This window comes from Ammospiza nelsoni, chromosome 18 (genome assembly GCF_027579445.1).
Source record: "Ammospiza nelsoni isolate bAmmNel1 chromosome 18, bAmmNel1.pri, whole genome shotgun sequence".
Taxonomy (NCBI): Eukaryota; Metazoa; Chordata; class Aves; order Passeriformes; family Passerellidae; genus Ammospiza; species Ammospiza nelsoni.
Genome location: NC_080650.1, coordinates 4,721,540 through 4,749,501, shown reverse-complemented (window position 1 = coordinate 4,749,501; position 27,962 = coordinate 4,721,540). Strand labels below are relative to the sequence as shown.

Genomic DNA, 27,962 nt, shown 5'->3' with positions numbered 1-27,962 from the left:
AGTGACGGCGGGGCGCTGCACACAGGCAGCACCGGGACAGGGGCGGGGACCGGGGATAACGGTGAGGCCGCGGGCAGCGCGGTGCGGAGCGCTCCCGGTAACTGGCGGGGAGGGCTGCGGGTCCACCCGTGCCGGTACCGGCAGGGGGACGGGCAGGGGGCAGAGACACGTGTTGGGGCTCGGTGCCGGGCTCGGTGCCGCCCGGTGCCCGGCGCGCGCGGCGCACGCGCGGAGCGGCGGGCGGGGATCCCGGCCCCGCGTGCGCGTGACGTCGCCGCGTCTCGCGCCGCTCCGGGCCGGCGGCGGCCCCGGTGAGTGCGGCGGGGGGGGGGGGGGGGAGCGGCACCGGGGGGAGCGACCCGGTCCGGGAACCGCGTGTGCCCCCGCCGCTTGTGCCCACAGCCGCGCCGGCGGGCAGGTGACAGCGGGCGGGCGGCGCCCGGGACCGGCGGGCGCTGCCTGGTAGCGGCTCCGGGCTCGGTGGGCGGCGCGGGCGAAGCCAACGGGGCGCGGAGCGGCGGGGGATGCTCGGTGCGCAGTGCGGGGCGTGCGCGGTGCGCGGGGCTGGGGACACCGGGCGGGGATGCGTGATCGGAGCGGTGCGGGGTGTGCGGTGCTGGGGACACGGAGCGGTGCGGGGTTTTCGGTGCTGGGGACACACAGTGGTGCTCGGTGCTCGGTGTTCGGTGCAGAGTGCTCAGAGCAGTGCTGGATGCCCAGGACAGGATGCTCGGTGCTGGGTGCCCAGGACAGGATGCTCGGTGCAGGATGCCCAGGCAGGACAGGATGCTCGGTGCTGGGTGCCCAGGACAGGATGCTCGGTGCGGGATGCCCAGGCAGGACAGGACGCTCGGTGCGGGATGCCCAGGCAGGACAGGATGCTCGGTGCTGGATGCCCAGGACAGGATGCTCGGTGCGGGATGCCCAGGCAGGACAGGATGCTCGGTGCTGGATGCCCAGGACAGGATGCTCGGTGCTGGGTGCTCCGTGCGGGGTGCCCAGTACAGGATGCTCGGTGCGGGGTGCTCAGTGCAGGGTGCTCAGTGCTCAGTTCAGACCGTGGTGCTGGGTGCAGGGTGCTCAGCACAGTGCAGGGTTGCTGAGGTGCCCACAGGGTGCTCAGTGCACAGAACACAGTGCAGGATGCACAGCAGGTGGGACAGGGTGCTCAGTGCAGGGTTTTCCTCGTACCTTTGTCCTCCCATTCTGCTCTTTGGTACAAGGTGCCCTCTCCCCCCTCCCATGGCACCCCTCTGGCAGCCCAGCACCAAGCTGTGCCCCCATAACCTGAGCACTGCCATACCCAGAGGCACCCATGGGTTGGGGCTGTCTGTCTGTCCAGGTGTCCAGAGCTCGGCCAGGGTTGGGACTGCCCATCTATAGCAGGATGAGCGTGGTGGCCTGGGCAGGGTGGGTGCCCAGTGGGAGGCTGCACCTGCGGGTCTTGGGGAGCATCAGCCTCTGCTGAGGCTTGAGAGGTGTTGGCAGCATGTAGGTCGGGGTGGCTGTGGGATGTGGGTCCCTTGGCAGGGGTGCAGATGGGCTTCTGAGCAGCTGCGTTGGCACCTTGCAGCCCACACAAAGCACTGGCACTCTCCTGGCAGTGCCCATCTGTTACTGTGCCCTGTGTGGCAGGGATGTGACATCCACCCTTTGTCCAGCTCAAGTTCCTTGGGACTCATGGCTGGAGTTGCTGGCACTGGGGCTAGCAGCATGAGCTGGGCTGCCCTCCTGGGCAGGCAGGGGATGGTTTGCATCACAGAGGCCTTTGCTCTGTCCCTCTCTGTGTTTGTTTGTGTGCTCAGGCTCTGTCCAAAAGTCATCTCACAGCTTGAAACCCCTTCAGACGCCTCCCTGTGCCAGGCCCTGCTGGCTGCTTGGACTCGGTTTCAGGAGGAGAGTCCTCCCTCAGCACAGCCGTGCTGCTCCCTCCTGCTCAGGCACCGAGCAACGGTGAGTGGGGAGATCCCAATGATTGGTGCCAACAGGTTTCCAGATTTGCTGTGTGCTTTGTGGGGATGCTGCAGGCTGCTCGTGGGGAGCTGTCAAGTGCCAGCGCGGGCGCCTGCGAGTGGGGTTTGCCATCACATGCCGGCGGCAGCTGGTGCCCCGAGGCTGCTGCATGTGGCACCACAGGAGCAGCTGTGCTGCAGAGCCCGAGGGGAGCCCAGGGTCTGTGTGGAGTCAGCCTGGAATTTGAGGGACAGCAGCTGAACTGGGCACTGTGTGAGTCCTCCCCAGCATCGCCCACAGCAGCTGGCATTGGGGGGCTTCATTGTGGGGGGATGTGGCAGGCTGAGGCCTGGGGTCTCTGCCGGACAGTGGTGGGCTCACCAGCATGGTCAGGCTCATGCCACTGCTGTCTCTGCCTTTTTACAAACGGTATTAGTAATTTCTGTGGCTATTTTAAGATTTTTCCAAAGGCAGTTTGCATTCTGGGTACGCTGAGCCTTTGGGGATGTGTGGGATGGCAGGAGCGCTGTTAAAATGCGGGGACTGTCAAGAAGATTTTTGGAGAGAGAAAACAAACCCCCAGCAGGTGGTTTTATTTGGCACCATGCAGATGTGCCTTGTGATGAATTTGTGATGCCTTGAGGAGCCTCAGCCTCATGCCTTGGCTGAGCACGTTTCCCTCCAGATTCCACAGGCAGCGGGCACACAGAACCCGGGAGAAGCTAGCCCTGGTGTTGGCTGCCTGCTTTGGTTCACTCTGTTTTCCAAGCCCTGTCTGCCTCCAGAATTCCTGCAGGAATTCTCTCAAAGATTCCCCTTCTCAAGGTAAATGATGCCTTTTTTCCCCCCTTTTGGTCCCCAGTCCGTGCTGTGGTGCCTCACGGTGTGGCAGGAGGGTGGCCCTGCCACAGGAGCCCCTTGTCCCCTCCCAGGGACATCAAACAAGAGCAACAGCGGGGGTTGCTCAACACGCAGCGTTCGGAAGTGAAGCAAGCAGCTGCTTCCCACTGTGCATTCCCAGGCAGTGACCCCAGAGTGAGACTGAGGGCTCTGCAGGGGCTGAAGCATGCAGGTGCTTCTCCACGGAGGAATGGCTACGGGCATTTTGGCTCTGGAGCCTCAGGCTGCTGTGCTGGGGAAGCTTTTCCAGCACTTCTGTTCCTGCTCGGTGCTGGGAGGGATCCTGTGGTGTGAGCAGCTGTTGCCAGCAGTGGCTGAGCTGCAGTGGGGGTGAGACAACAGCCACCCCCTCGGGCAGCTGTGCTCACAGCTGGCTGTGAGCCAGCGTGGCCGGGTGGCACTCAGGGCACGGGCACAGGCCTTGGTGGCCCAGTGTTTGCAAATGCAATGGCAGCAGAGGAGGAGCAGGGCTCCAGCTGGGCTGTGCAGACAGGAAGGAGCTCGGATGTGTGTTCTGGGTCCTTTGGCTGATGAGGCAGCAGCGGCGCAGGCTCGGAAGGCGCCGGTTCCGTTTCTTCCACCGGTGGTTTCACAAGGGCTTCACCCGTGCCAGGGCCTGGAAGTGGTCACTGCCCATCCTCGCTGGGGTGGGAGTGGGAGGCCACAAACACACATGGCTGAAGTGGATGCTGGTGCTTCCCAAAGTTTCTGGCTTTGTGGAGATGCCAAATGTTTGCCTTTATGGCATCCATTGTGCTGAGCATGGCTGGGCACTGCTGGAGATCCTGGGGCTGGTCTGTGCTTGGTTCTGTGCTCCTGAGGGAGCTGCAGGAAACAGGACAAGAATGAGCAGAGGAGCTGGGGAAGATGGGGAGCAGTGTCCCCTCTCCCATCCCTGCCTGCAGGGTGAGCAGTGGCACCTCCATCCTTGCTGCCCTGCCCTGCCCTCAGGCAGTGCTTCCAGGGCTGCTGCTGCTGCTGCATGGGGAAATAAAACACTTTGATTTTGTTTCTTAAGCAAATTTGAGGTTTTGGGGTTTGTCTTGCAGAAACAATTTTTTATTTGCAGATCCTGATCTTTGTGCATGCAAGAATGGAGCTTGTTGAGACTTAGGGTTTGGCGTGTGGATTGGGAAAATATTTTTTGAAGATACTTGGTGTTTTTTCTAGCAGTTCCTCTGACTTCTCTTCCTCCCTGTTGTATGGCAGGCTCTGACCACCCACATGCCTGCAAGGGAATATTTGTGCAGTTTTGTGAGGAAAGAGCTGTGTTTGCATGAAGTGTGGTGAGTGAACAGGGGGGCTGCAACCCTCAACACCCCTTGCCCAGTGCCCCTCTCCCATGTGGATCCCCAGGACATACCCTGGACAAGGGCTGAGAGTTGGAGGGATCTGATCAAAGACATGGAGAGGAATCACAGAATCACGGAATGGTTTGGGTTGGAAGGGATCTTAAAGATATTCTAGTTCCACCCCCTTCTGCACGCAGCGACACCTTCCACTAGACCAGGTTGCTCAGAGCTCCATCCAGCCTGGCCTTGGACACTTCCAGGGATGGGGCAACCACAGCTTCCCTGGGCAAGAGGAGTTGGGGGAGAGCTCAGTGCTTTCCTAGAGCTCCTTCCTCCAGCAGGACAGTGGAGTCACTGGTCAGGGCACAAGGGGAGCCAACGTGGGAGTGTCACTGTCAGTGGACCTGTGCTGGCTTTGCCTTTGTCCCCCTGAGGCAACAACTGCAGAATAATTAAGGAAAGGTGAAGCTCTGTGGGTTAATTAAAAGTCAAGAGCTCCCTCTGAAGTGCAGAACTCGTGTCCTGTTTCAGCACAAGCTGTCTGACGTGCCTGAGCCTTGCTGCGGTGCGGGCACACGGTGCCAGGTGCTGGGGAGTGGGGAGGTGCCTCCATCCCTGTGTCCTGCCAGCAGCTTCCTCCTTGGGCATTCCATAATCATGGGCATTCCATAATCATGGGCATTCCATAATTAATCTGCCACTCTGAGCTGAAGGCAGTGTCCCTGCAAGGCTGGCAGGGTGAGTGCTGAGGTTTCCACCTCCTGATGATAAAATGCTGTCGCCCTGCTTGGAACGAGGGATGGGCGGAGGGGAGTTACTGTAAATTGGTGGGATTTTTATTGTTTGAGGAACACTGTACTGCTGAGCAGGATAATAAAATGTTTTGCTAATCATAACAGCCTTGAGGCGATAAACCAGCAGTCTGTTTGTGCTGTGAAATGTCTGTGGATCCTTTGCTGATGTGATTTAGAGCCTGTTGGAGCTGGCTGGCACACAGTGCCCCATCCCTGGCTGGGCTCTTTGGGATGCTCAGCTGGAATGATTGGTGTGGCTCAGGGCTCTCACCTGGCAGACTTTTCTGAGCCAGAAAGTTTTGAAACTGGCACACACTGCCTTAATCCTCAGGGCAGCAGGTTCTGCTGGTTTATTTTTCTTGGTACTCAGCAGTGAGAATAAATTCCCCTTTGTCCCCTGAGCCTGTTGGGTGCTGAGATGCAGCTGGAGCAGCCTCTGTGTGGTTTGGGTGCTGAGGTGGCTGCTTGAACACTCATCCCTGAACTCTTTTGACTGTTATTTTTCCCTGGGATGATGGCAGTGGTGCAAGTGTAAACCACAGGGCTGTCAGTGCTGTTTGGGGATTTTCCAAGGGACACAGAACTCCAAAGTGCTCCAGACCCAGGTGCTTTAGTTGGGATTGGTTGTGTTTTCACTGGAATTGGCCTCTGTTCCAGTGGATGCCCTGGGTTCATGACCTGCAGTGCAGCTTCAGTTTTAGTCACCAAACCCGTCCTGCTCTCAGTAGTGCTGTTCTTGCCACGTGGTGGCTGACAGCAGCTTCTTTTTGTTGTGGGATTTTGTTTTGAGTGCTGCAGCAGTTTAATTTTCATATCTTCCCTCCAAGGCTTAGAGCCATGGCACACCTGCAGCAGAGATGGGTACAGAGCCCCTGTCCCACCACTGGGGTGGGTGGGTTGGACTCTGTCCCCACTGTCCCATGGGATCAATCCCAGTCTGGGCAGTGCTAGGGTGGAGGAGCACGAGCTGTGGGTTGTGCAACAGGGCTGACGCTGCACTCAGTGACCACAGCCACCCCTGTGGTGCCTCTGTGTGCTCCTGGTGGAGACTGGGGCTGGCCCCATGCTCCATGCCCCATGCTCCATGCTCACTGCATTCCAGTCCTGCTAAGAGAGATACTTGGGAAGTGTTTGGAAATTGCCAGCAGCAGCATCCAGGAGGAGCAAAGCTCTCATCAGCAGTGTCAGCATTGGACTGAGCTCAGGTTGGGATGAAGCAGCGGCCCTCAGGCAAGCTGTGTTTATTTTTGTAAATGAACTGGAGACTATCAATTCAGTAATTAAATATTGCTGATTTGTAAAGATGTGAGCTGGATATGTTGGGACATTTCTTGCTGACCACAGTTTCTGCTGCTGTTCCGCCACAGGGGCGTCTGCAGATCCTCATCCTTTTATGAAGCACCAGCAAACTGAGCTCAAATTTTCCAGGCCACACCTACATCTTTTGGGGAGGCTGCACTTAATGACACTCATTTCTGGGAATGGTTTAAAGAAAAATGCAGCTTTAGATCATACGGGGCTTCTCATAGAAACTGTTTCTGTAGTTGTTTGTTACACTTTAACAAATGGTGTTTCCTCCCTGCTGAGGGTGCTGTGCTGACTCTGGGGCTGCTCCGGGGGTGGTTTTTACCCGTTCCCAGTGCAGGTGCCAAGGTCAGGGGTTTGATTCAGGGGTTTTGGTTGGGTTTCGGTCAGAGCTGTGGTTGGAGCCCAGCTGGTGGTGACGCCCTGCACAGCATCAGGAAGGAAGTCACAAACAAGTGCGTCTGTGTGTCTGTCCGTGTGTCTGTGCCTGGGCAGGATCTGGAGCTGTTTCTGGAGCAGATGAGTTGGGTGGGCTGTTGGACCATCTCTGTCCCTGCACCTCAGCACTCAGGGCACTGCAGAAGCACATCCAGGGATGCAGCTGCTGCTCTGTGGAGCTGCAGCCTGGTCTGGAGCTGGAATCCTGTAGTCCATGGAGGCCAGGCTGAGCAGGAAGCCTCACAGGGAAGCGCCTGCGCTGCGGATAAGCCCTTGTAGAGTTCCTGCTGGGTGGAGTTTCCCTCTGGTTTCTCTTTAATGCTGAGGCGGAGGGGACAGTGACACTCAATGGCACGAGAGGAGACTGGAATAGCCATTAGTGTCACTCCTGGAAATGTTCTCAGGAACATCCTGCAAGGCCAGGACCTGCTGCACAGCCAGGGGGAGCTGACTGGGAATGTCCCAGCAGCAGTGATCCCAAGATGGTCCCATGTCCATGCTGTGATCCTGGGAGCAGAGTGACATCTGGTGATCCGCCAGCTCCTGGCCCCTTGGGGTGCTCTGCTGCAGCTCCGTGTCCCAGACTGTCTCCAGGATGCTCTGTGCTTGCAGGATGGCTCCAGCCAAGGCTGCTGTGCTCCCTGGCATGGAGCAGTCCTTGTGGGAAACCCAGTGACCAGAGGTTTGGTTCCCAGCCTGGTGGGATTTCCATGTTGTGCGGAGCTAGTGCTGCTGCCTTGGCTGGTGGTGAGGCTGGAGAGAGCTTTGTTCTTGGGGCTGGAGCCAGGAGGTCCTGCCAGGCCTGCAGGTCCTCTGGGCTCTATCTCCTTTCACTGTCACTGATTTGGGGGCTCTGGTCATAGTCTGACCTGTGCCTGATTTCAGCATTTGCAGCAGGCGAGTCTGGAGCTGCTTCCTCTGGTCAAGGCTGTTGTGGCGGCCAGTGTGTGCTGGAATTGTGCCCAGCTGGATTGTCATCCCCTGGGCTTTAAACATCCAGGCTGCTAAGGTCCCCCTGAGGCCTCTCTCTTTCCAGCAGGCTGCATTTCCTAAAAGAGCAGCAGCCCTGCTGCTTCCCCCTGTGTATCCTGGCTTGGCTGTGCTCTGTGAACAGTGCTGGTGTGGCAGGGCAGGTGTGCCAAGTCCAGCTGCCAGAGCTGCCATTAGCTGGGGCCACCAGCTCCAGCAGGAACACCTTTCCCTGGGGCTCAGGGGAGGCTGTGGGGAGGAGGGGAAGGTGCTGAGGAGGGGAGTGGATGTGTGTGCTAAATAAACAAATCAGCACGGTGGCTTCTCTTCCCCATCAGGTGTTTTGGTGGCCAGGGGTTCAGCATGAAGCTCAACTAGAAGCACCATGACCGTATGGGGAAAAGGTAAGAGCAAGCTGCTGGATGTGTGATTCCCCTGGGAGGCTGGGTGGCTGCTGCACATCTGTCTCATGATGCTGCACATCTGTCCACACCACCACTGGTGCCACATTGATCCTGTGCTGCTTTCACAAGCTGGCACGACACAGTGTCAGCCTTCTTCATGCTCAAGTCCCATCAGCATGGGAATACAGAAGACTTGCTGCCTGCAGGAGCTCTTGTCACTCTGCTATCAACGTCCCCACTGGTCCCCATTCTCCCCCACACTCTGGGTGCCAGACTTACAAGCTGATTTAGTGCTCTGCTTAGGGTTAGGGTTACACCTAGGGTTGGGGTTTTGAAAACCACAAAGCCCCAAGCTCCAGGCACACTGCAAAAGGCATCCCAAGGGGAACACAAAACTGCCACAACATGGCTTCCTCCACTGCTTCTTCTTTGGAGGCAGCCTTAGCCCCCTGATGCTGGCCAGGGACGTGCCCCTGCCCCTGTGTGACATCCCTGTCCTGCTGTGTCCAAGCTGTACTCAGGGGTTTCAGCCCTGGATTGCTGCTGGTGCTTTGCTTTCTGCTCCCATGTCACCATTCCCTGCCAGAGTAGGCTCTGAGAGCTCCCTAATCCTGCTCAAGTGGGAAGCTCTCAGAGCCAGCTTGGGCATTTGAAAGGGTGTTGTCTCTGGAACCTAATTACACCCTGATTCCAGCACAATGCCTGCTGGGGAGGAAATGACCCATCCATCTTCCCTCACAGACTAATGAGGCCCATAAATTTTAGGAAATTCTCGGTGGGGAATCTCACAAAAGAGCTGAGAACCAGCTCTGTCTCATTGTGCCATCTACACATCTGTATTTGCCTTGAAGTTTCACCTTGTCTCAAATGAAGTCTTTCTCTTGGGAGTATATAGCCTGTAACAGTGCACTTTATTAGCTTCAAAAAGAGCTTCAAAAAGAAACCTCAGGACTTAAGCACTCATTGATGTTCTGTTGCAAAATTTATTTAAACGGGCAATTTGGCTAAGATGGCCTAAACAGACAGGGAACAAATCCTATGGTTAAGTCTATGACAACAACAAAAACAAAATTCTGTCCCAGATCACAGCAAGAGCTCCGAGCAGCGTTTCTGCCTTACATGGGAGTGTTTTAATTATGCTGGAAATTAAAATTCTATAAACTGCTGGTTTTATTTGAACAGCAGCCCTTTATCCTATCTGGGCACTGTTCACTGAAGAGCTTACTGTAAGAACAAGGGAACAAAAGCAGAGGAAAAGCAGAAAATTGAAGCCCAGCACGAGTCACTGACCCAAGAGTGTCATGACCAGCAGTGAACACAAACTCTCTGGGGCACCACTGCACTGCCTTAGACAGCAAAGAACTCCCCCAGGCACTAGGTAGATAGACAACAACTATCACACTCTACCACCTGCCTGGGCAGCCCCTCCCAGGGCCTGACCTCTCTCTCCATGAGGAAATTCCCCCTGATGTCCGACCTGAACCTCCCCTGGCACAGCTGGCAGCCCCATGGAACACAATATGAGAGTCCCTTTGTTCCCTCTGGAGCTGCTGGAGCATCTCGGTGGGAACTGCTCCCTGTCAGCTGGTTCTCCTGGAGAACAGAGCACTTCTGTGCTCCACCCTCCTTTCATGGTACAGCCTTTGCTGCTAATTAGCTTGTCTTGGTCTACACTGCCCTAATTATTCCAGTTGGCCCTAAATCCTGCCTGCTCCTCTGCCATCCATTGAAATGGGTCTTGTGGCATTTGCAATTATTTTGGGGTGAATATTTGAATATATTTACATGACAGAAACAGATGAAGAAAGCAGGAAGGAGCAGCACTTGTCTTGTTAATGGCCCTGACTCTGCTTGGCGCTGCAAAAATGCCAGATCTGTTGGATGTCCCTCTGATCTACATCCCAACAAATCCACCCACTTTATCTCATACCTAGGGGTGCAGCTGAGGCTGTTTAGCTTCATGTATGTTACCAAGCAGCTGGTCGGGGTGGACCAGGGAGTAAAGAACCACAAAAATACTTTTGGTGGTGATGTTGTTGTGCTGCTGGGTTGTGGGAGGGCATCCCTGGGCTGGCAGAGAGGATGCCCTCCCACAACAAGGGAGAGTGGAGTCCAGGATGGTGGAGTGGGATGTCAGGGACTGGAAGTGGGGAGCAGAGGAGTCCCTGAGCGCCTGGCAGGAGGAGCAGGAAAGCTGCCCAGCTCCAGGCTCTCTCCTGCCTGCTCCCTGCTCCGCATGGGCTGCTGCACAATGTATTCCTTCGCTGTGGGGGGAAACTCTTTTCTGGAGCAGCTCTTTGGCCTGTCAGCAAAACAGAATCCATGGACGGCCCGTTCCTTCCACTCCATTCAGCTCCTGCCCCAGCCACATAATCACAAAGAACTGGAAATCCCGGGGTGAGCCCAGGGGAGGATTGCAAAACCTGCACTCGCAACTGGGGCGGACGGGGGGAGGGGGTGGGAAGCGGTGCCAGCATTCCCGGGAGTCCCTCCGGGCACGCAGCTGAGCTGGGCACTTGCAGAGGTTGCAGCCTTCCTGCTGGATGTCCTGCCGAGCCGTGGAAAACCCCGAAAAGTCTCGGTGCCAGATGAAGTTTCACGGATTTCTCTGTCAGGTCAGTTCCCGAGGCAGGGCAGGGTGGTGAACGCTGCGTGTGGCTGTTCACTCTCAGATGGTTGAATCTCTCCGTGTTTCATTCTAACGGTTTCTCCTGACTCAGACCCTTAAAGCTGGCATGAGAGGCTTTTGTTTTTCTCTTATTTCAGCTTCCCCCTCCCCTGTGACCGTAGGGTTAAACTAAACAAAATGTAGGGAGGATGCAGGTGGCTGGGAGGTGAGCAGTGCTGGAGTGCTGACTTGGGTTTGGGAGGAATAACCTCAGCTTGGGTTTGGGCTTCATCTGGGATGGAGCAGGCTCTCTGTGAAGATTTTGTTTTAAGGAGTCTCTGGATATACAGTGCCCCTCCTCTCCAAAACGTTCCTGGAGCTTTGCTCCAGCTGCAAACCTGTGTTTCTGGGAGCACAATGCAGAAATTCTCTCTCTGGGTGTGCACTGAGGCAGACTTTAATTACCTGCTGGGTGTAGGGCACCAAGCCTGGGAGGTGCTGATAAATGAAATGAGGTGCTGATAAGTGAAGGAGGTGATGAAATCTGGGATGGTGTCAGCATCCCATGGCTGCTCTGACAGTGCTGTTCTCTTGCAGATGCCCGTGGGGTTGGACACTCACTAGCAGAGAGCTGAAGCCCCCAGCCTGTGCCCAGGAGAGCAGGATGCGGGTCACCACGCGCAGGGTGCTGCTGCTGCTGGGCTCGGTGGCGGCCCTGATGGTGACCCTGCACCTCGGGCAGCAAGTCCTGGAGTGCCAGCAGGTCCTGAGCGAGAGGAGGCACAGGCTGATGAGGCCGGAGAACGAGGAGCTGGTGATGGTGGACGCCAACCACGTGGAGTACCGCTACAGCAAGGACATGCCCTTGATCTTCATCGGCGGCGTCCCCCGCAGCGGCACCACGCTGATGAGGGCCATGCTGGACGCCCACCCCGAGGTGCGCTGCGGGGAGGAGACCCGCATCATCCCCCGCGTGCTGGCCATGCGCCAGGCCTGGTCCAAGTCCGGCCGCGAGAAGATGCGGCTGGACGAGGCGGGGGTGACGGACCAGGTGCTGGACGCGGCCATGCAGGCCTTCATCCTGGAAGTGATCGCCAAGCACGGCGAGCCCGCCAGGTACCTGTGCAACAAGGACCCCTTCACGCTGAAATCCTCCGTGTACCTGTCCCGGCTGTTCCCCAACTCCAAGTTCCTGCTGATGGTGCGGGACGGGCGCGCCTCGGTGCACTCCATGATCACGCGCAAGGTGACCATCGCCGGCTTCGACCTGAACAGCTACCGGGACTGCCTGACCAAGTGGAACAAGGCCATCGAGGTGATGTACTCCCAGTGCCTGGAGATCGGCCGCGCCCGCTGCCTGCCCGTCTACTACGAGCAGCTGGTGCTGCACCCCGAGCAGTCCATGCAGAACATCATGAGGTTCCTGGACATCTCCTGGAGCGACTCGGTGCTGCACCACGAGGAGCTCATCGGGAAGCCCGGTGGGGTGTCCCTTTCCAAGTGAGTCTCGGCTCTTTCCTCAGCTTTTCGTTGCACCAACCAGGCTAAAATAGGACAGAGCCCCGTTGTTGGTGTTTGTGTGTGATTTTGACAGCACATTGTACTGCAGTGGGGTTTGTGTTCCTGAGTGGCTTTAATGCTCCCAATCTGTTGTACTCCACAGAACAGCTTGTCAAGCAAGGATTTCAGGAGCAGGTGACTGTTTAATCTCTCTTGACACTGCAGAAATTATTTCAGTCTTTAATTTGCAAAGAACTGCTTGCTCTGAAACGTGAGCTCTTTAATGTCTCTTTCTCCACCCGTCCTCAGATGGCTCCTTGGTGTGATTAGTTGTGCTGCTAATGATGATGAGTTGCAGTTCTTGCCAGGTCTGGGGTTGGTATTGCAGAATAAAAGCAATACCTGCCCAGTGGAGGCACACCCAGCACTCCCTCCTGCCCTTTCCATGTGTAGGGGGTGTTTGCCTTCTCCCACTTTCTCTTCCTCTTTTAATGCTGTTTCTTTTCTAAATGGAGGCTTAAGTCAGGCTTAGCAAAATTTAATCAGCCGTGTAAGGGAATTATCCAAGTCTCTGTATCAGTTGATGGTGCCCTGGTGGTGAGGGCACAGGAGCCACGGGGGGATGTGCAGCTGCTCCAGTTTTCCAGGATGCCCTGGGACTGCAGCCAGCTCTACTTCCCTGTTTGCTCAGAGTAAATTGGTCCAGGTTGCTTAGATCAGGTTTTGAATATTCATAGGGGTCACCAGGTGTATCTGTGCTACAGCCCACACATCTTATATAGTTTTCCTCTGATAAGCAAAGGTGTCAAGGTGAAACCCTCTATCCCACTGAAGGATAGATCTCTCCTGTAAGAAAAGAGGAAGCAGCCTCAAGTTGTGCCAGAGGAAGTTTAGGTTGGATAAAAAGGGAAATTCCTTCCCTGAAAGGGTAATTAAGCATTAGAACAGAATGGTGGTAGAGTCATCATCCCTGAAGGAATTTAAAAGCTGTGTGGATGTGGCAGCTGGGGACATGGGTTAGTGGTGGCCTTAGGAGTGCTGAGGAAATGGTTGGACTCACTTGTCTTAGAGGGTTTTTCCAGCCTCAATGATTCCATGATTGTAAACAGAAGGATCTAGCCTCTGGGGCTGTGGAACCCCTTGCCAGGGTCTGCTTCCCCAGAGCAGGGCTGTGAGGGACAGAAACCGTGGCTACCCCACTCAAGGAAGTGCCCAAGGCCAGATGGGACAGGATTTGGAGCAACCTGGGATAGTGGAAGGTGTCCCTGCCCATGGGAGGGAGTAGAACAGGATGGGATTTAAGATGGACTTAAGATTCCATCCTGTGGTTCTCTGTGGAGGTGGCAACGAGCTGTGTGTGAGCCCAGCACATGCATGAAATCCAACCATTGTGTGTTTTGTTTTTTTTTTCCTTTATTTTCCCCAGGATAGAGAGGTCAACAGACCAGGTGATCAAGCCGGTGAACATGGAGGCGTTATCCAAATGGATCGGGCACATCCCGGGGGATGTGCTGCAGGACATGGCCCACATCGCCCCCATGCTGGCCAGGCTGGGCTACGACCCCTACGCCAACCCCCCCAACTACGGCCACCCCGACCCCCTGGTTGTCAACAACACGCACAGGGTGAGTGGCACTGCCATGCAGGGGACAGGCCAGGGGCTCACCGAGCCCTCCGGAGCAAGGGAAGCTCCTGAGCCAGGCTGGGAAGCAAGGGAAGCTCACCGAGCCCTCCGGAGCAAGGGAAGCTCCTGAGCCGGGTTGGGATGGAACAGAGGGGAATAGATTCACACAGGAAAAACAGAATCACAGAATCACAGAATTCCAGAGTCACTCAGGTTGGGAAAGGCCTCCCAGAACCATCAAGTCCTCCCCACCTGGGCACTGAGTGCCACATGGAGCATGTTCCGTGGACACCTCCAGGGATGGGGACTCCAAACCTCCCTTCCAGTCCCTGAGCACCCTTTCCATGAGGAAATTCCTCCTGGTGTCCAACCTGAGCCTCCCCTGGCACAGTTTGTTGCAGTTTCCTCCCCTCCTGTCCCTGTTCCCTGGGAGCAAAGCCTGACCCCTTCCAGGCTGTCCCCTCCTCTCAGGGAGTTGTGCAGAGCCACAAGGTCCCCCCTGAGCCTCCTTTTCCCCAGGCTGAGCCCCTTCCCAGCTCCCTCAGCTGCTCCAGCCCCTTCTCCAGATCTGTGCCCTTCTCTGGACACGCTCCAGCCCCTCTATGTCTGTTTTGGAGAGAGCAGGACAGAGCACTCAAGGTGCAGCTTTTTCCCTGGAAGGCTGGGAATGGCTGACAGCAGTGACCCAGAGGTGATTCCACTGCCCCAGGAGGTCACTCCAGGTTCTCTTTCCCACAGGTTTTAAAGGGAGATTATAAAACACCGGCCAATCTCAAAGGTCACCTGCAGGTAAGAGCACCCTGAGGGTTTGGGGGTTTGGGACACACCAGGGTACCTGGTCACTGCTGCCTTCCCTGGGGAATGCTGGCTCAGAGCTGACCCTTCTCTTCTGGGGCTCTTCCAGGTGACTCAGAACACATCATCTTCTCACTAAGAAAATTAATGATTTCCAGGTAAGACCCTGTTTACTTAATTTTGGAATTTGGGCAAATCTTCCTGTGTTGCTCCAGGACCAGCACTTGGTTTGTGTGATTTCTGTGGATCAGCAGGGGTTCCCTCACAGAGATCCCTCATAGTCGCCTCAGATCTTCCCACACAATGCTGCTGAGTGGGACCATTTGTAAGGAATTCTTTTCCTGAGCTCTGGGAACGGGATTAAAGCTGCAAAATGAAACTCAGCCGCCTGGGAGGGCTATTGCAGCCCGTCCCCGCGGGCAGCAGGGACACATGGAATGTGTGGATGAGCTGAGCTGCTCCCCAGCTGCCTCCAAAGACGTGCCATGGACCTGAGGAAGGGGATAGAAAACAAAGGAAAACATGATGGAAAACAAAGCTGCTGCCTTGGGCTGCTGCTCCAGAGACAACTGTTGATGTGTTGAATGTTCTTCCTCCATGCTAAAGCATAAAATACCATTCTTGGCACTAAAACTGATCCTTTAAGAGCAACTTTCTGTGTACAAGCAGATGGCTGGGCTAGAAAAAGATCAGAAGCACTGAGGGAAGATCAGGAATTGTGTGTTCCCTTGTCCTGGGCTGAGAATTGGCTCCTTTCTGGGCATTTTAAACCTTCAGTCAGGCCTTGCTGTGCTAGTCTGAGGGGATCCTGATCCCAAGGGGATCCTGGTCTGAGGGGATCCTATTCTTGAGGAGATCCTGTTCCTAAGAGGATCCTGCTCCCAAGGGGATCTTATTCCTGAGGGGATCCTCTTACCAGAGGAGATCCTTCCCTGAGGAGGTTCTGCCCCTGAGGAAATCCTGGTCCTGAGAGGATCCTTCCCCAGAGGAAATTCTGCCCCTGAGGAGATCCTGCTCCTGAGGGGATCCTTCCCTAAGGGGATCCTTTTCCCGAGGATATCTTTCCCAAGGGGATCCTGCTCCTGAGGGTACCCTGCCCCTGAGGTTGTGTGTTTTGTCTCTTCCAGAACGCTGCCAATGGCCTGTTGTTTGCCCAAGAAGGACGAAGTGTGCAGTGGGCCCGTGGAAATCTGTTCTCCAAGCATATTGCTTGCTCCTACTGTTGCCAAATGACTGCGCTCCAGGAATGTATTTGCATTTATTTGCAAAGGCCAAACGCGCTCCACGGCGGGAACGTCCCCGGCCGGTCCCAGCGCTCTGTGGGGAATGCAGCTGTGGAAACCCGGGCTGGTGGGGGAACGGCATGGCAGGACATTACATGTGCCGTGGCTGGAGGACTCTGTACATCGCGTTTGTGTCTCGTGATCTGTTCCCCGTTCCCGGTGTGGGGAACAGCCCTCCCATCCCCGCTGTTCCGTATTCCTGGGATCGGGAAGAGCCGCCCCGGTCCTGCTGTTCCCCACTCCCAGGGTCAGGAACTGCCCCCTGGCCCTGCAGAGCCTTTGTGGTGCGTGTGCCCTCCGCCCTAACCCATCCCCGACCCTGCAGAGGCTATTGCAGAGTTAATATATGCCCCCCTCCCCCCCCCCCCATCAACGGTGTTGGACACCATTAAAGTGTTGATTTGATATTTAATATTTTAATTATTAATCGCGCGGGCTCCGCCTCCTGTACACCGCCGGGCCACAAGGCGGCGCTACCGGCGCGGCTGCGCCGCTCCTGACAACTCTGTGGTTTGGGGCGGGGCTTGCGCGCTGCGGAAGTGAATGGGGCGCATCCGCTGTGGCGGCGCGGCCGGGGCCGGTGCTGGGGTTCGTGAGCGGGGCCGGGGGTTCCGGGTCGGGAATTCCTGAGGGAGCCGGGGGTCTTGGGTCAGGAGTTCCCGAGGGGATTTGTGGTCCCTGAGCGGGCCGGGGCATCGCGGCGGTGCCACCATGTCGATGTCGCACCTGTACGGCACGGACGGAGACGATGGCGTGGAGATGGAGAGCTTCGAGGTGTCGGACTGGGACCTGCAGAACGAATTCAACCCGCACCGGCAGCGACACCGCCAGACCAAGGAGGAGGCGACCTACGGCGTGTGGGCCGAGCGCGACTCGGACGAGGAGCGGCCCAGCTTCGGAGGGAAGCGGTACGGCCGGGCTGGGACCCTCGGCCCGCTCAGGGACCCCTGGAGCTTCCCTCCGTTCCCTGGAACTCCCCCGTTCCCTGGAGCTCCCCTATTCCCTGGAACTCCCCCGTTCCTTGGAGCTTCCCTCCGTTCCCTGGAGCTTCCCCTCGTTGCCTGAATCCTCCCTATTCTCTGGAGATTCCCCCCGTTCCCTGGATCTTCCCCGTCCCCTGGAGCTCCATCATTCCCTGGAGCTTTTCCCCCGTTCCTTGGAGCTCCCCCCCCATTCCCTGGAGCTTTCCCCCCGTTCCCTGGGCCTTTCCAGACTGTGAACACCCACCCGGGCTGCCCTCGGGACCCCCTCACCTGTAGAGATTTTCCCTGTGCTCTCTCCCTGCAGCGCTGGCGGGAGGATGGGGATTGCCTGGCAAAAGCAAGGTTAAACAGCTTGACAGCCTTTAATATCGCGGTTTTTGGGGGGTGTAAGGCACGGCAGCCCCCAGGCTCCTGCAGGAATGAGCAGAATTCCCTCTCGTTTTGCAGCTCCAGGGATTACTCGGCCCCCGTGAGCTTCGTGAGCGCTGGGCTGAGGAAGGCGGCGGCCGAGGAGCTCTCGGATGAGGACTCGGATGATGATGAGAAGCCTGTGAAGCAGGAGGAGATTCCCAAGGAGTTTGTGCCCAAGAAGTTAAAGACAGTGAGTTCTCCAGGAAATTTACTGTTCTCTGGTTTATGTTTATGAAATTCAGGCTTGTGGTTGAGGGCAGTGAAGCTGTAATAGAGTACAAAAAAAACGGAGGAATAATTAAACCAGAGACTCAAATGTGTCATTAAGGGAAGTGTTTGCTCTGGATTTTGTATCATTGATAAAACAAAAATCAGGATAATAAATCATTGGTACAACTGTACATTTATATAATAACTGTGTGTCCTTATGAATCAGTCTTTTCATTTTTCTCAATATTCCCTTTGGCCAGTGGAGGTTTAAAGGAGAGAATTCCTGTGGTTTCCTGCCTTTCAGAGACTTTATTTTTCTACTTTCACAGAACAGACAAGTCCAGGCATGTTACAGATTAAAACTCAAACTCTTATTTTCAATTAAAACCTGAAAGAATCAGGAATCAGCTTCAGCTAAATCTGGTGGTGGATCCTGAGAACTGTCAGGTTGTCAGCCAGAGTTTTTTCAGGATTTTCCTTTCCCATCTGAGGAATTTCAGGGATCTCCACAGGTGCTTCATGGATGCACAAGCAAGGTTCCAGTGAGCTGGGCGGTGTGGGAAGAACCTTCTGAGGGGAGTTTTGCACACTTTGGTTATTTGAAGCCTGTGTTTGTTTTTGACAGGGTGGAAATTTCAAGCCCAGCCAGAAAGGCTTCGTAGGAGGCTCCAAGTCCTTTGTGGATTTTGGCAGCTGGGAGAGACACACTAAAGGAATTGGGCAGAAGCTTCTCCAGAAGATGGGATATGTCCCTGGAAGGGGTCTGGGGAAGAATGCTCAAGGTACTGTCAGTGTGTTTGGTGGTTTATAATTATTAACTGGAGATTTGGGGGAGAGGTTGGATTCCTTAAAGAAGTGCCAGGGAGGGTGTTGGTGCTGATCTGGTAACTCACAGGGAAAGCCTGGCTGTTCAGCTCTCTCGCAGCACACAAACTGCTCCTGCTGACTCCATTCCCATCCTGCCAGGAATCATCAACCCCATCGAGGCCAAGCAGAGGAAAGGCAAAGGTGCTGTGGGCGCTTACGGCTCCGAGAGGACCACGCAGTCCTTGCAGGACTTCCCTGTGGTGGACTCAGAAGAGGAAGCTGAGGAGGTATTTCTGGGGTTCTTGCTGTTTCCCTGCTGTGCTGTGTGTGCAAAATTCAGTTTTCTTAATTTCTGTGTCAGAGAAAACTGTTTGGGCTCATTTTAGATGAAGCCAAACAGAGCACATTGATTTTGTTTAGGCAGATCTTCCTTGTCTCTATAATGTTCTTTGTTGTTTCTGGCTCACTCTATTTCAGTAGCTTTGCTGGAATCCCTCTTTTGAGGAGTCCCCCACATAAATAATCTTTGTCTTTTGTTTAAATTTAAAAAAAGATCAGAAACATCCTGTTCATTTAATCCATAGGGTGGGTGACTGGCCCACAGCATCCAGGCTGGCTTGGCATGAGCTATTCCACTTCCCATTTATTTCCTGTACACATTCCTCATTGATCTGGTGGTTATTTTCCTGTAAAAAGAGGCAGATTTGAGGTGTGACAAAGAGCAGCCACCTCAACTCTACTATTTTTGTCCAGGAATTTCAGAAGGAGCTCAGCCAGTGGCGGAAGGACCCGAATGGAGGCAAGAAAAAGCCCAAGTACAGCTACAAGACAGTGGAAGAGCTGAAAGCCAAGGGCAGGATCAGCAAGCAGCTTGCAGCCCCTCAGAAGGAGCTGTCTCAGGTCAAGGTGAGGTTGATAAGCCAAGAGGTGACCCCTGAGTAACAGTTTGGGCCCTTTGGTGTCAGCAGCACATTTTAGGCACCGGTAACTTCAGTAAAGCCAGTCCTAGGAACTACCTGTGCAGCCTCATGGAGCTTATCCCTGAAACATGTAACAGCTCTGTGTCACATGGATGTGGTGACAAATTAGATTAAATGTCAGTATATGTAGAGGGTTAATTGCAATTTAAGTTTAATTGTTTCACATTTGTCATAATCAACACTCACCCTCTTCTGAAAGCACAGTTGTCCTTTTTGGGATTGTTTGAACCATCTTCTACCTCAAAGGGACAGTAAGGGAACTCAATAATATGAATCTGATATTAAAGTATCTTTGTAAAATTATGGAAGTTCTAAGTGCAGTAACTAATGGCAAGATCACTGCTTGTAGAATCATTCCGTGAAACTGGGATGAGGTGAGGAGATTGTCTCTTATTTGTTCTGACTTGTTGTGTCTGGAGAAGGCCATTGTGGAGGCAATCCCCTTGTTCTCACACAGTGTATGTTAGCAGCCTCCTGGGGTAATTAAGGTCCTTGGAAATCTCCAGATTTCAATTTGGAGTCAGGGATTTTCTCATTTTTTGAAGCTGAGAGTTTTTTGTTAGAGAATTCGTTCTGTGTGCTGGCAGGTGATCGACATGACGGGCCGGGAGCAGAAGGTTTATTACAGCTACAGCCAGATCAGCCACAAGCACAACATCCCTGATGACAGCCCCCAGCAGCCCCTGGGCAAGGACTCCAAGCCCCAGGGCTTTGCCCTGCCCGAGCTGGAGCACAACCTGCAGCTGCTCATCGACATCACGGAGCAGGAGATCATCCAGAGCGACCGGCAGCTGCAGTACGAGAGGGACATGGTGGTCAACCTCAGCCACGAGATCCAGAAGATGGCTGAGGTGCTGTCCCACGAGGAGAAGGCCATCAGCAACCTCAGCAAGGTGCTGGACATGGTGGAGGAGTGTGAGAGGCGGATGCAGCCGGGCTGTGAGAACCCTCTGACCCTGGATGAGTGTGCAAAGATCTTTGAGACCCTGCAGGACAAGTACTACGAGGAGTACAGGATGTCAGACAGGGTGGACCTGGCAGTGGCCATAGTTTATCCTCTCATGAAGGAATACTTCAAGAACTGGGATCCCCTCAAGGTGTGTGTTGGTTTGAGTTATCTGCAGCTCTCACTTGATGGCTCCAGTCATCTTTGTTACCTTGTCCCAAGTGTGGTCTAGTGGGAGGTGATCCTGCCCATGGCAAGTAGCTCATCTCATGATGAACTTTAAGGTCCCTGCAAATCCAAACCAATCTGGGGTTCTGGGATTCTAAATTCCTGATCAGTCTGGAGAAAAAGAAAAGAGACAAAATCAAACTCTCTACTGTCCCCACTCTCAGACATTTGCTGGGTAAAAATTTAGGAGTTTGTAAGGTTAAAACCAATCTCTTTTATGAGTGTTGGGATGAAAAATTTGGTGAAAAACAAATCTCTAGCTGTTGTTTTTTAGCAAAAGCAGGAGAGGTTTCTCTGTCAGGTATCAGAGATGCACAGTCTGTCCTCAGTGCCATTTAGGCTGGAATAGAGTCTGGATCTCTCTGTACACCTGGAAAAGTTCAGACTGTCCTCTCCCTGCAGGTGTGTTAATACTGTAAGGTGGGATTTTTCTCTGGCAGGACTTTACTAAAAGTCATTTAAGAAATTACAGATGTGGCACTCACTGCTCTGGGCTGGTGACAAGGTGGGGAGGGGCACAGGTTGGGCTCAGTGGTCTGGGAGTTCTTTTCCAACTTCAATGATTGTGGGATTCTGGAATTAAGACTGCAAGCTCCTGGCTTGCCCTGAGAGGAGGTGAAAAGGCTGGCTGTGCACAGCACACCCTCAGCCTGCTCTGTGCAGATCCCAGCTGGAATTAATGGGAAGGGATACAGACCATTTGTGCCCTGTCATTCCCAGGACTGTACATATGGCACAGAGATCATAGCCAAGTGGAAGAGCCTTCTGGAAAATGATCAGCTGTTATCCCACAGTGGGCAGGACCTGTCAACAGATGCTTTCCACAGGTAAGGAACAAATGATTTGTACTTTGTGCATCATCTTCCTGTGCTGCTTCCTCAGGGATAGAAAAGAGCAGACACATGGGAGCTTTTCCTGAGGATTCCCTTGCTGGGCCTGTTAAAATCCAGTTTGCAGCTATAGAAAATAAGCAGCTTTAACTAACTGCTCCCATTTAGTTTATTTAGGCCCAGGCTGTAGCTTTGAGCTTCACTTTGATTTATTTGGGGTTTCTTGGCAGACTGATGTGGGAGATCTGGATGCCATATGTCAGGAACATCGTGGCGCGGTGGCAGCCGAGGAACTGTGGATCCATGGTGGATTTCTTGGATAGCTGGGTGAACGTTGTCCCTGTGTGGATACTGGATAACATTCTGGATCAGCTCATCTTCCCCAAGCTGCAGAAGGAGGTGAGAGAAGAGGGCAGGGGAGAGCAAAGCCACGCTCTGAACCAGTGTTTGAATTCCAGCTGGAACTCCCAAACACCAGTGTGCAACCTCTGCTGATGAACTGAGGAGTCGGGGGTTGCATCAGAGCTCTTTATGCTTCATAAAAACTTGCTGCTGGTGGCTGGATTGAGTTAATCTTTGCTGTTGTGCCCCAAGGTGGAGAGCTGGAACCCTCTGACGGACACTGTGCCAATCCACTCGTGGATCCACCCCTGGCTGCCGCTGATGCAGGCGCGCCTGGAGCCGCTCTACTCGCCCATCCGCAACAAGCTGGCCAATGCCCTGCAGAAGTGGCACCCCAGCGACTCCTCTGCCAAGCTCATCCTCCAGCCCTGGAAGGATGTGTTCACTCCTGGCTCCTGGGAGGCTTTCATGGTCAAGAACATCGTGCCTAAACTCGGTGAGACAATAGACAGTGCTGGCAGTGGTGCCTTCCCCCCGAAAGGAAAGATCCTTGCTAATGTGGGTGCCAGTGTTGCATCAGAGATTGTTGTTACTGAAATTAGACCAAGCGTGCCTCTGATTTTCTGAGCAGAAGCAGAAAGATTAGAAAAATACAATGACTTACTCTGGTTATTCTCTAGGTTTTCTGTCTTATTTTTTTATAAATCATCCATCTCCAGCTGGTAGGAATATCTGAGAGCTGTCAGGTAGGACCGGCCTGTAAGATGTCTCTCTGTTACTCTTGAATTCCTTGGTCTGTTTTAATGTTTCACCATGAGTTTTGTAAGGCAAAGTGGCTCAAAGGTTAAAAAATAGTCAAGTGCTTTCCGTTTCTCATCTCTGGCTGCAAATTGTAATCCCTGGGAGTGGAAATGCACCACTTTGTGGCAGGATCAGCCAAAGATCCCCACTGTCCTTTAGGATAACAAGAAGGTGCTGCTCAAGTTCTGTGTGTTGGTGGTGAAAGAGGTCAGGGCACTGATAAAACAGTGTGAGGCTCATTTCTAACTGTCCTCTCCTTTCCCAGGAATGTGTCTGAATGAGCTCATCATCAACCCTCACCAGCAGCACATGGATGCTTTTTACTGGGTGATCGACTGGGAGGGGATGATTTCTGTCTCCAGCCTCGTTGGGCTGCTGGAGAAACATTTCTTCCCAAAGTGGCTGCAGGTGAGACACTGAGGGCTGAGGAAAGAGGTTTGATTAACTGGGGAGTGTTTTAGTGATTCCTGTCCAGGAATTGCTACCCTGGTGCTGAGCTGGGCTGGTTCCCACTCATAGCTCAGTAGTCATTGCCACAGTTCCTCCTTTTACGGACAGTAATAAACCAAGTGGTAAATTATGCTAGCAGAGATTTAAGTTTGACATCAGGAGGAATTTCCTCATCAAAAGGGTCTTCAGGCACTGGAGGGGGCTGCCCAGGGAGATGGTGGTGTTCCCATCTCTGGAGGTGTCCAAGGAATGCCTGGATGTGGGACTCAGTGCTCTGACAAGGGGGTGATTGGTCACACATAGGACTCGATACTCGTGGAGTCTTTTCCATGTCAAATGACTCTGGGATTCTGTGGCAGAGGGGCCTCTCCTGCATAGATGTCCCTGTGCTGCCTTTGACCTGTCCCATGCTCTGCAGGTGCTCTGCTCTTGGCTCAGTAACAGCCCCAACTACGAAGAGATCACCAAGTGGTACCTGGGCTGGAAGTCCATGTTCTCAGACCAGGTGCTGGCACATCCCTCCATCAAAGACAAGTTCAACGAAGCCCTTGACATCATGAACAGGGCTGTGTCCTCCAGCGTGGGTAGGTGGCTCGTGGGGGTGGCTCTGCTGCTCTGGGCTGGCAGCACTGGGAGGCTGATTGGGGCAGCATGGCAGGAACTCACATGAGTAAAAGTCAGTGGGCTCTGCCTTGCTCTGTCCTTAAAGAACAACTCTGAGGTGCTGCTCAATAGTTGTGGACTGCAATGAAGCAGATTTTTGGTGGCTTCCTGGGCCACTGAACAACTGATCCTCTTCCAGCCTTGCCCTGTCAGTCAGACATCATCCTTTAGGGCTTGACTTCTAAAGCTGTCATTACTGGGTGCTTTTTTCTTTATGGTGAGGTGAAGGGAGCCAGCAGTTCCCTTCCACATGATTCTCCCTACAACCTAAAAGTGATAGTTGGGAGTTACATGGTGTAAAAGAGAAGGGCGTGCCTGAGGGAGCAGCACCTGAAATCTGCCCTCTTTTCCAAACTGAGAGCTCCCTTTCTGAGCCCACACTTGACCACCACACTCCAATTCATGTCCTGGATGGAGGTGAGCAGCTCAGGATGGTTTTCTCCCCATTCTCTCCCCCAGGTGGGTACATGCAGCCGGGTGCCCGGGAGAACATCGCGTACCTGACGCACACGGAGCGGCGCAAGGACTTCCAGTACGAGGCCATGCAGGAGCGGCGCGAGGCCGAGAACATGGCCCAGCGCGGCATCGGCGCCGCCGCCGGCTCCGTGCCCATGAACTTCAAGGACCTCATCCAGACCAAGGCCGAGGAGCACAACATCGTCTTCATGCCCGTCATCGGCAAGAGGCACGAGGGCAAGCAGCTCTACACCTTCGGCAGGATCGTCATCTACATCGACAGGGGCGTGGTGTTCGTGCAAGGGGAGAAGACCTGGGTGCCCACCTCGCTGCAGAGCCTCATTGACATGGCCAAGTGAGGCCTCTGTGCAAGGGGAGACCACCCTGGGTGCCCACCTTGCTGCAGAGCCTCAGAGACATGGCCAAGTGAGGCCTCTGTGCAAGAGATCTGGGTGCCCACCTCGCTGCAGAGCCTCATAAACATGGCCAAGTGAGGCCTCTGTGCAAGGAGAGACCATCTGGGTGCCATCTTGCTGCAGAGCCTCATTGAAATGGCCAAGTGAGGCCTCTGCAAGAGAAGATCTGGGTGCCCACCTCGCTGCAGAGCCTCATAGACATGGCCAAGTTAGGCCCTGCTGGGGAGTGAGTCACCACCCAGGAACAGCCCCTGGGTGACCCTTAGAATAAAGTTCCAGGTTTGTAAATAGTGACACTGGAGCTGGGTGCCAGGGTGCTTTTATTGGAAGAGCTGTTCAGGCAGTGGTAAGAGGGTGGAAGGCCAGACTTGCCAACCCAGGAAGCCAGCCTAAGGGAGAACAAGCAGTGCTGACATTTGTAATTGCCTCCTGGGACAGAGGTTTACCAGCAGGTTAGGAGGGATCACATTCTCTGCTCAGTGAGGGCTGGCCTAGCTGAGTCCCCTGAGTCTCTAGCTGTGACAGATGTCACAGTTTGTGCTGGCAGTGAGTTACTGTCCCCACAGCATCCCTCACACAGTGGGCTCCTCTTTGTTGCACACAGCCAGGACCTGTCCCAACTCTCTTTGCTGTGGGACTGCAGTGGTTAAGGGCACAGAGGTGAGGGAAGGAACACGAAGGCTTTTTTTTCTGAAGGCAGCAACCTGGCTGTTCTCAGGACTGATCAAGAGCTGATCTCAGCAGCAATGACAGCTGGGACTTCCAAGTGTGCACTGGGAACCAGACCCCAACACCTCCCAATACAAACCCCTCTGATAATTTCCCCTTCCTGATGCTTTGCAATGTGTGTAGGACATGCAAAGCCTTTGAATTATGGAAGGGGAGGGAATCAGAGCAGTCACTGCAGTGTGAATGGCTCCCAAGGCAGGTTTTGGTGGAATTAGTTTGCCGGAGTTCAGTGAGTGTAAATCAAAGCTCAGCTTCACTTTTTTATTAAATAAAATACAAAAATGTCCCATCACCTCAGCATTCAGGTGCTGCCACTTTGGACAGAGCCTGATGCCACAGTTGCTACTTGAGCTCCATCTTAGCTGCACAGAAGCTTCCATGGGAAGAGATGTGGATCCCAGCCCTGCCACCACAGGGATGGTCAGGACTTGGCAGTAGCTTCCTCCCCCTTCCTGATGATCTCCAGGTCCTCACAATCTTGGTACATTGGCTCTTCCACAAAGTCCCAGACCTCAGGGGAGAGCTCCTGCAGTTTATCCAAGGGAAACCAGTGCACAGAGGTGTCATTGAAGGTGTCCAGGTAGCGTGGGTGACTGGGGAGTGCCACTTCCTCCACTCCTTTCAAGACCTAAAGATCATTTGGGGAAAAAGTTACAGACAATGCAGCAGCCCCTTCCTGCAGAGCTGAGCCAGTGAGGAGGAGAATGGTGTTGCATTACCCTCAGCCCCTGTGTGCAGGATGTTCTGCAGAAGTTCAACAATCCTACAGTGATTAGCTTTTATATTACAGTGTCTAGGAAAAAGCTTTTGAAAATAACCCCCTCTTTCCAATGGCAGTTAATTTCCTTTCTCATTAAAAGGTGTTGTCAACATGGAATGATAATGTTAAACTGTTGCCTCACCTTTGCTATGTAAGAATAATCTCTCTCCAAGATTCTGGACAGCAATCTGTAATAACACAAGATGTTCATGTTAGACACAACATTCCTGTGGATTTAGACAGGTTTTCTGCATGAGGGTGGGACAGAGGAGAGGGGAAAGGGCTCATGACTGAAAACTATGGCAGCAAAAATGCACAAAACAGGGAATTTTCTGTTAGAGGCAATAAAGTAGGGGGACAGAGAAGAGGAAAGCAGGGTGGGAGGCACTAGAGCCTGTCCAGGCTGTGCCCAGACCTCTCCTCGATCCCTCGGAAGCTGTTCCCGATGATGACCAGCTTGGAGAGCGCCGCTGGGCTCCAGTTGCTCCACAGCAGGTTGTTGTACAGGGCCTTCCCGCAGTGCACCATGTAGAACAGCGTGGTCACACCCTCGATGCCGTGCTTCCCCTCCTGCCCGGGAACACCGAGCCCATCACAGCCGAGCCCCATGCACGGGTCCCGCATTGTGACCCGGGGGTGTCCTCACCTCATTCTCGGGGAGCAGGCACAGCTCCAGCGCTCACACTGTGACCCGGGGGTGCCCTCACCTCATTCTCGGGGAGCAGGCACAGCTCCAGCGCTCACGCTGTGACCCGGGGGTGCCCTCACCTCATTCTCGGGGAGCAGGCACAGCTCCAGCGCTCACGCTGTGACCCGGGGGTGCCCTCACCTCATTCTCGGGGAGCAGGCACAGCTCCAGCGCTCACGCTGTGACCCGGGGGTGCCCTCACCTCATTCTCGGGGAGCAGGCACAGCCCCAGCGCTCACGCTGTGACCCGGGGGTGTCCTCACCTCATTCTCGGGGAGCAGGCACAGCCCCAGCGCTCGCAGCGCCGCCGCCTCCCGCGCTGAGAAGGCCGGGTCGAACAGTGCACAGCGTGCGGGCAGCACCTGCGGGGACAGCGGCATTGCTTTGCGGGGATAACCAAAAACTTTAAGGAGATAACCAAAAACTCCACAACTTTGGGAAAGTTGTTAAGCCGGTATATTATTACAGCGCCGGACGCATGTGGAGATTACTCTCCTTAAAAGATATGCGTACTTCTAGGAACTTCAGGTCCCTTTTTATCCCCCTCTCAAATATATAGACATACAATTTCACAGTAGGTTCATACATATTCATTTTTACGAATTTCGCGTGGCATCTGCAGCTAGTTCTTCTTTATCAAAAAGAATTGCTAGGTCAGGTTGACCTGCTCTCACAGCAGTCTCTCTGTCTCTCTTTATCACCCTCTGTCTCCCGCCTTATCTCTGTACTTCACTGAAGCAGTTTCTCTGAGCCCAGGCTTTGCAGTCAGGTTACATAGCTATGTTTCCTAACCACAGACTCTAAGACGTACATTTCACCTAAATCAAAACGGATTTCTACTCTGGAGAATTTCTACTCCATCTCAGCAGAATTTCTACTCTGCCCCGCTGCTCCCCCCGGTGCCGGTGCTCACCCTCAGCTCGTCCAGCAGCAGCAGCAGGAAGGCGAGCTGGTAGCGGGCGATGGGGCAGCGCCCGAAGCGGCCCAGCCCGTAGCACACGCAGCGGGCGGGCGGCTCCGAGCTCAGCGGGGCCCGCACGGCTCCTGCGGGCGGCGGGGTCAGCGCGGAGGGGCCGGGGCTCGCTGTCCCCGCTGTCCCGCACCCCCCGCTCCCCGCACTCACCGGCGCTCGCCGCCCAGAAGCCGGAGCTCAGCAGATCGTCCCTGCGGGGAGAGAGCGGCGTTAGCGGGGCCCGGTAGGGGGAGAACGCACGGAGCGGGGCCGGGCACTCACCGCGCCTCTCGCAGCCGCCGCAGCACCGCTTCTATTCCGGGGCCGCCTTCCCCTTCCTCCTCCTCATCATCCTCCTCCTTCTTGCCCCGCCGCCGCCGGGCGCGCCCCGCTCGCCGCCCTCCCGCCAGCGCCGCCATGCGCGCGGTCACGTGCGCGGTCACGG

The 27,962-nt window shown here is 54.6% G+C and overlaps 3 protein-coding genes across 5 annotated transcripts; 2 read left to right on the top strand and 1 right to left on the bottom strand.

Moving 5' to 3' along the window:
* The first annotated feature begins 244 nt into the window (after nucleotides 1-244).
* Nucleotides 245-16,224, top strand: TPST2 (tyrosylprotein sulfotransferase 2). 3 transcript variants are annotated; one of them, XM_059485159.1, is made up of 8 exons: nucleotides 245-311; nucleotides 1,806-1,953; nucleotides 7,990-8,055; nucleotides 11,261-12,163; nucleotides 13,590-13,788; nucleotides 14,526-14,576; nucleotides 14,692-14,740; nucleotides 15,710-16,224. In XM_059485159.1, exons 3-7 carry the CDS (start codon nucleotides 8,045-8,047, stop codon nucleotides 14,719-14,721), a joined length of 1,194 nt encoding a protein of 397 aa, XP_059341142.1. In that variant the 5' UTR covers nucleotides 245-311; nucleotides 1,806-1,953; nucleotides 7,990-8,044; the 3' UTR covers nucleotides 14,722-14,740; nucleotides 15,710-16,224. The 3 variants fall into 3 exon arrangements, with proteins under 3 accessions (XP_059341142.1, XP_059341143.1, XP_059341141.1); XM_059485160.1 differs by lacking the exons at nucleotides 245-311; nucleotides 1,806-1,953; nucleotides 7,990-8,055 and adding an exon at nucleotides 10,586-10,670; XM_059485158.1 differs by lacking the exons at nucleotides 245-311; nucleotides 1,806-1,953; nucleotides 7,990-8,055 and having other exon boundaries at nucleotides 10,934-12,163.
* Nucleotides 16,225-16,490: 266 nt separating this feature from the next.
* Nucleotides 16,491-26,000, top strand: TFIP11 (tuftelin interacting protein 11). Its single transcript, XM_059485305.1, has 12 exons — nucleotides 16,491-16,773; nucleotides 17,296-17,449; nucleotides 18,095-18,251; nucleotides 18,436-18,563; nucleotides 19,030-19,182; nucleotides 19,844-20,353; nucleotides 21,151-21,257; nucleotides 21,491-21,659; nucleotides 21,855-22,098; nucleotides 22,669-22,811; nucleotides 23,272-23,437; nucleotides 23,976-26,000. Exons 1-12 carry the CDS (start codon nucleotides 16,577-16,579, stop codon nucleotides 24,329-24,331), a joined length of 2,484 nt encoding a protein of 827 aa, XP_059341288.1. The 5' UTR covers nucleotides 16,491-16,576; the 3' UTR covers nucleotides 24,332-26,000.
* SRRD (SRR1 domain containing) lies at nucleotides 25,365-27,936 on the bottom strand. Its single transcript, XM_059485309.1, has 7 exons — nucleotides 27,800-27,936; nucleotides 27,689-27,729; nucleotides 27,479-27,609; nucleotides 26,829-26,927; nucleotides 26,293-26,447; nucleotides 26,020-26,065; nucleotides 25,365-25,745 (listed from the first exon to the last, which is right to left on the bottom strand). The coding sequence occupies exons 1-7, from the start codon at nucleotides 27,934-27,936 to the stop codon at nucleotides 25,539-25,541; spliced, it is 816 nt and encodes a 271-aa protein (XP_059341292.1). The 3' UTR covers nucleotides 25,365-25,538.
* Nucleotides 27,937-27,962: the final 26 nt, after the last annotated feature.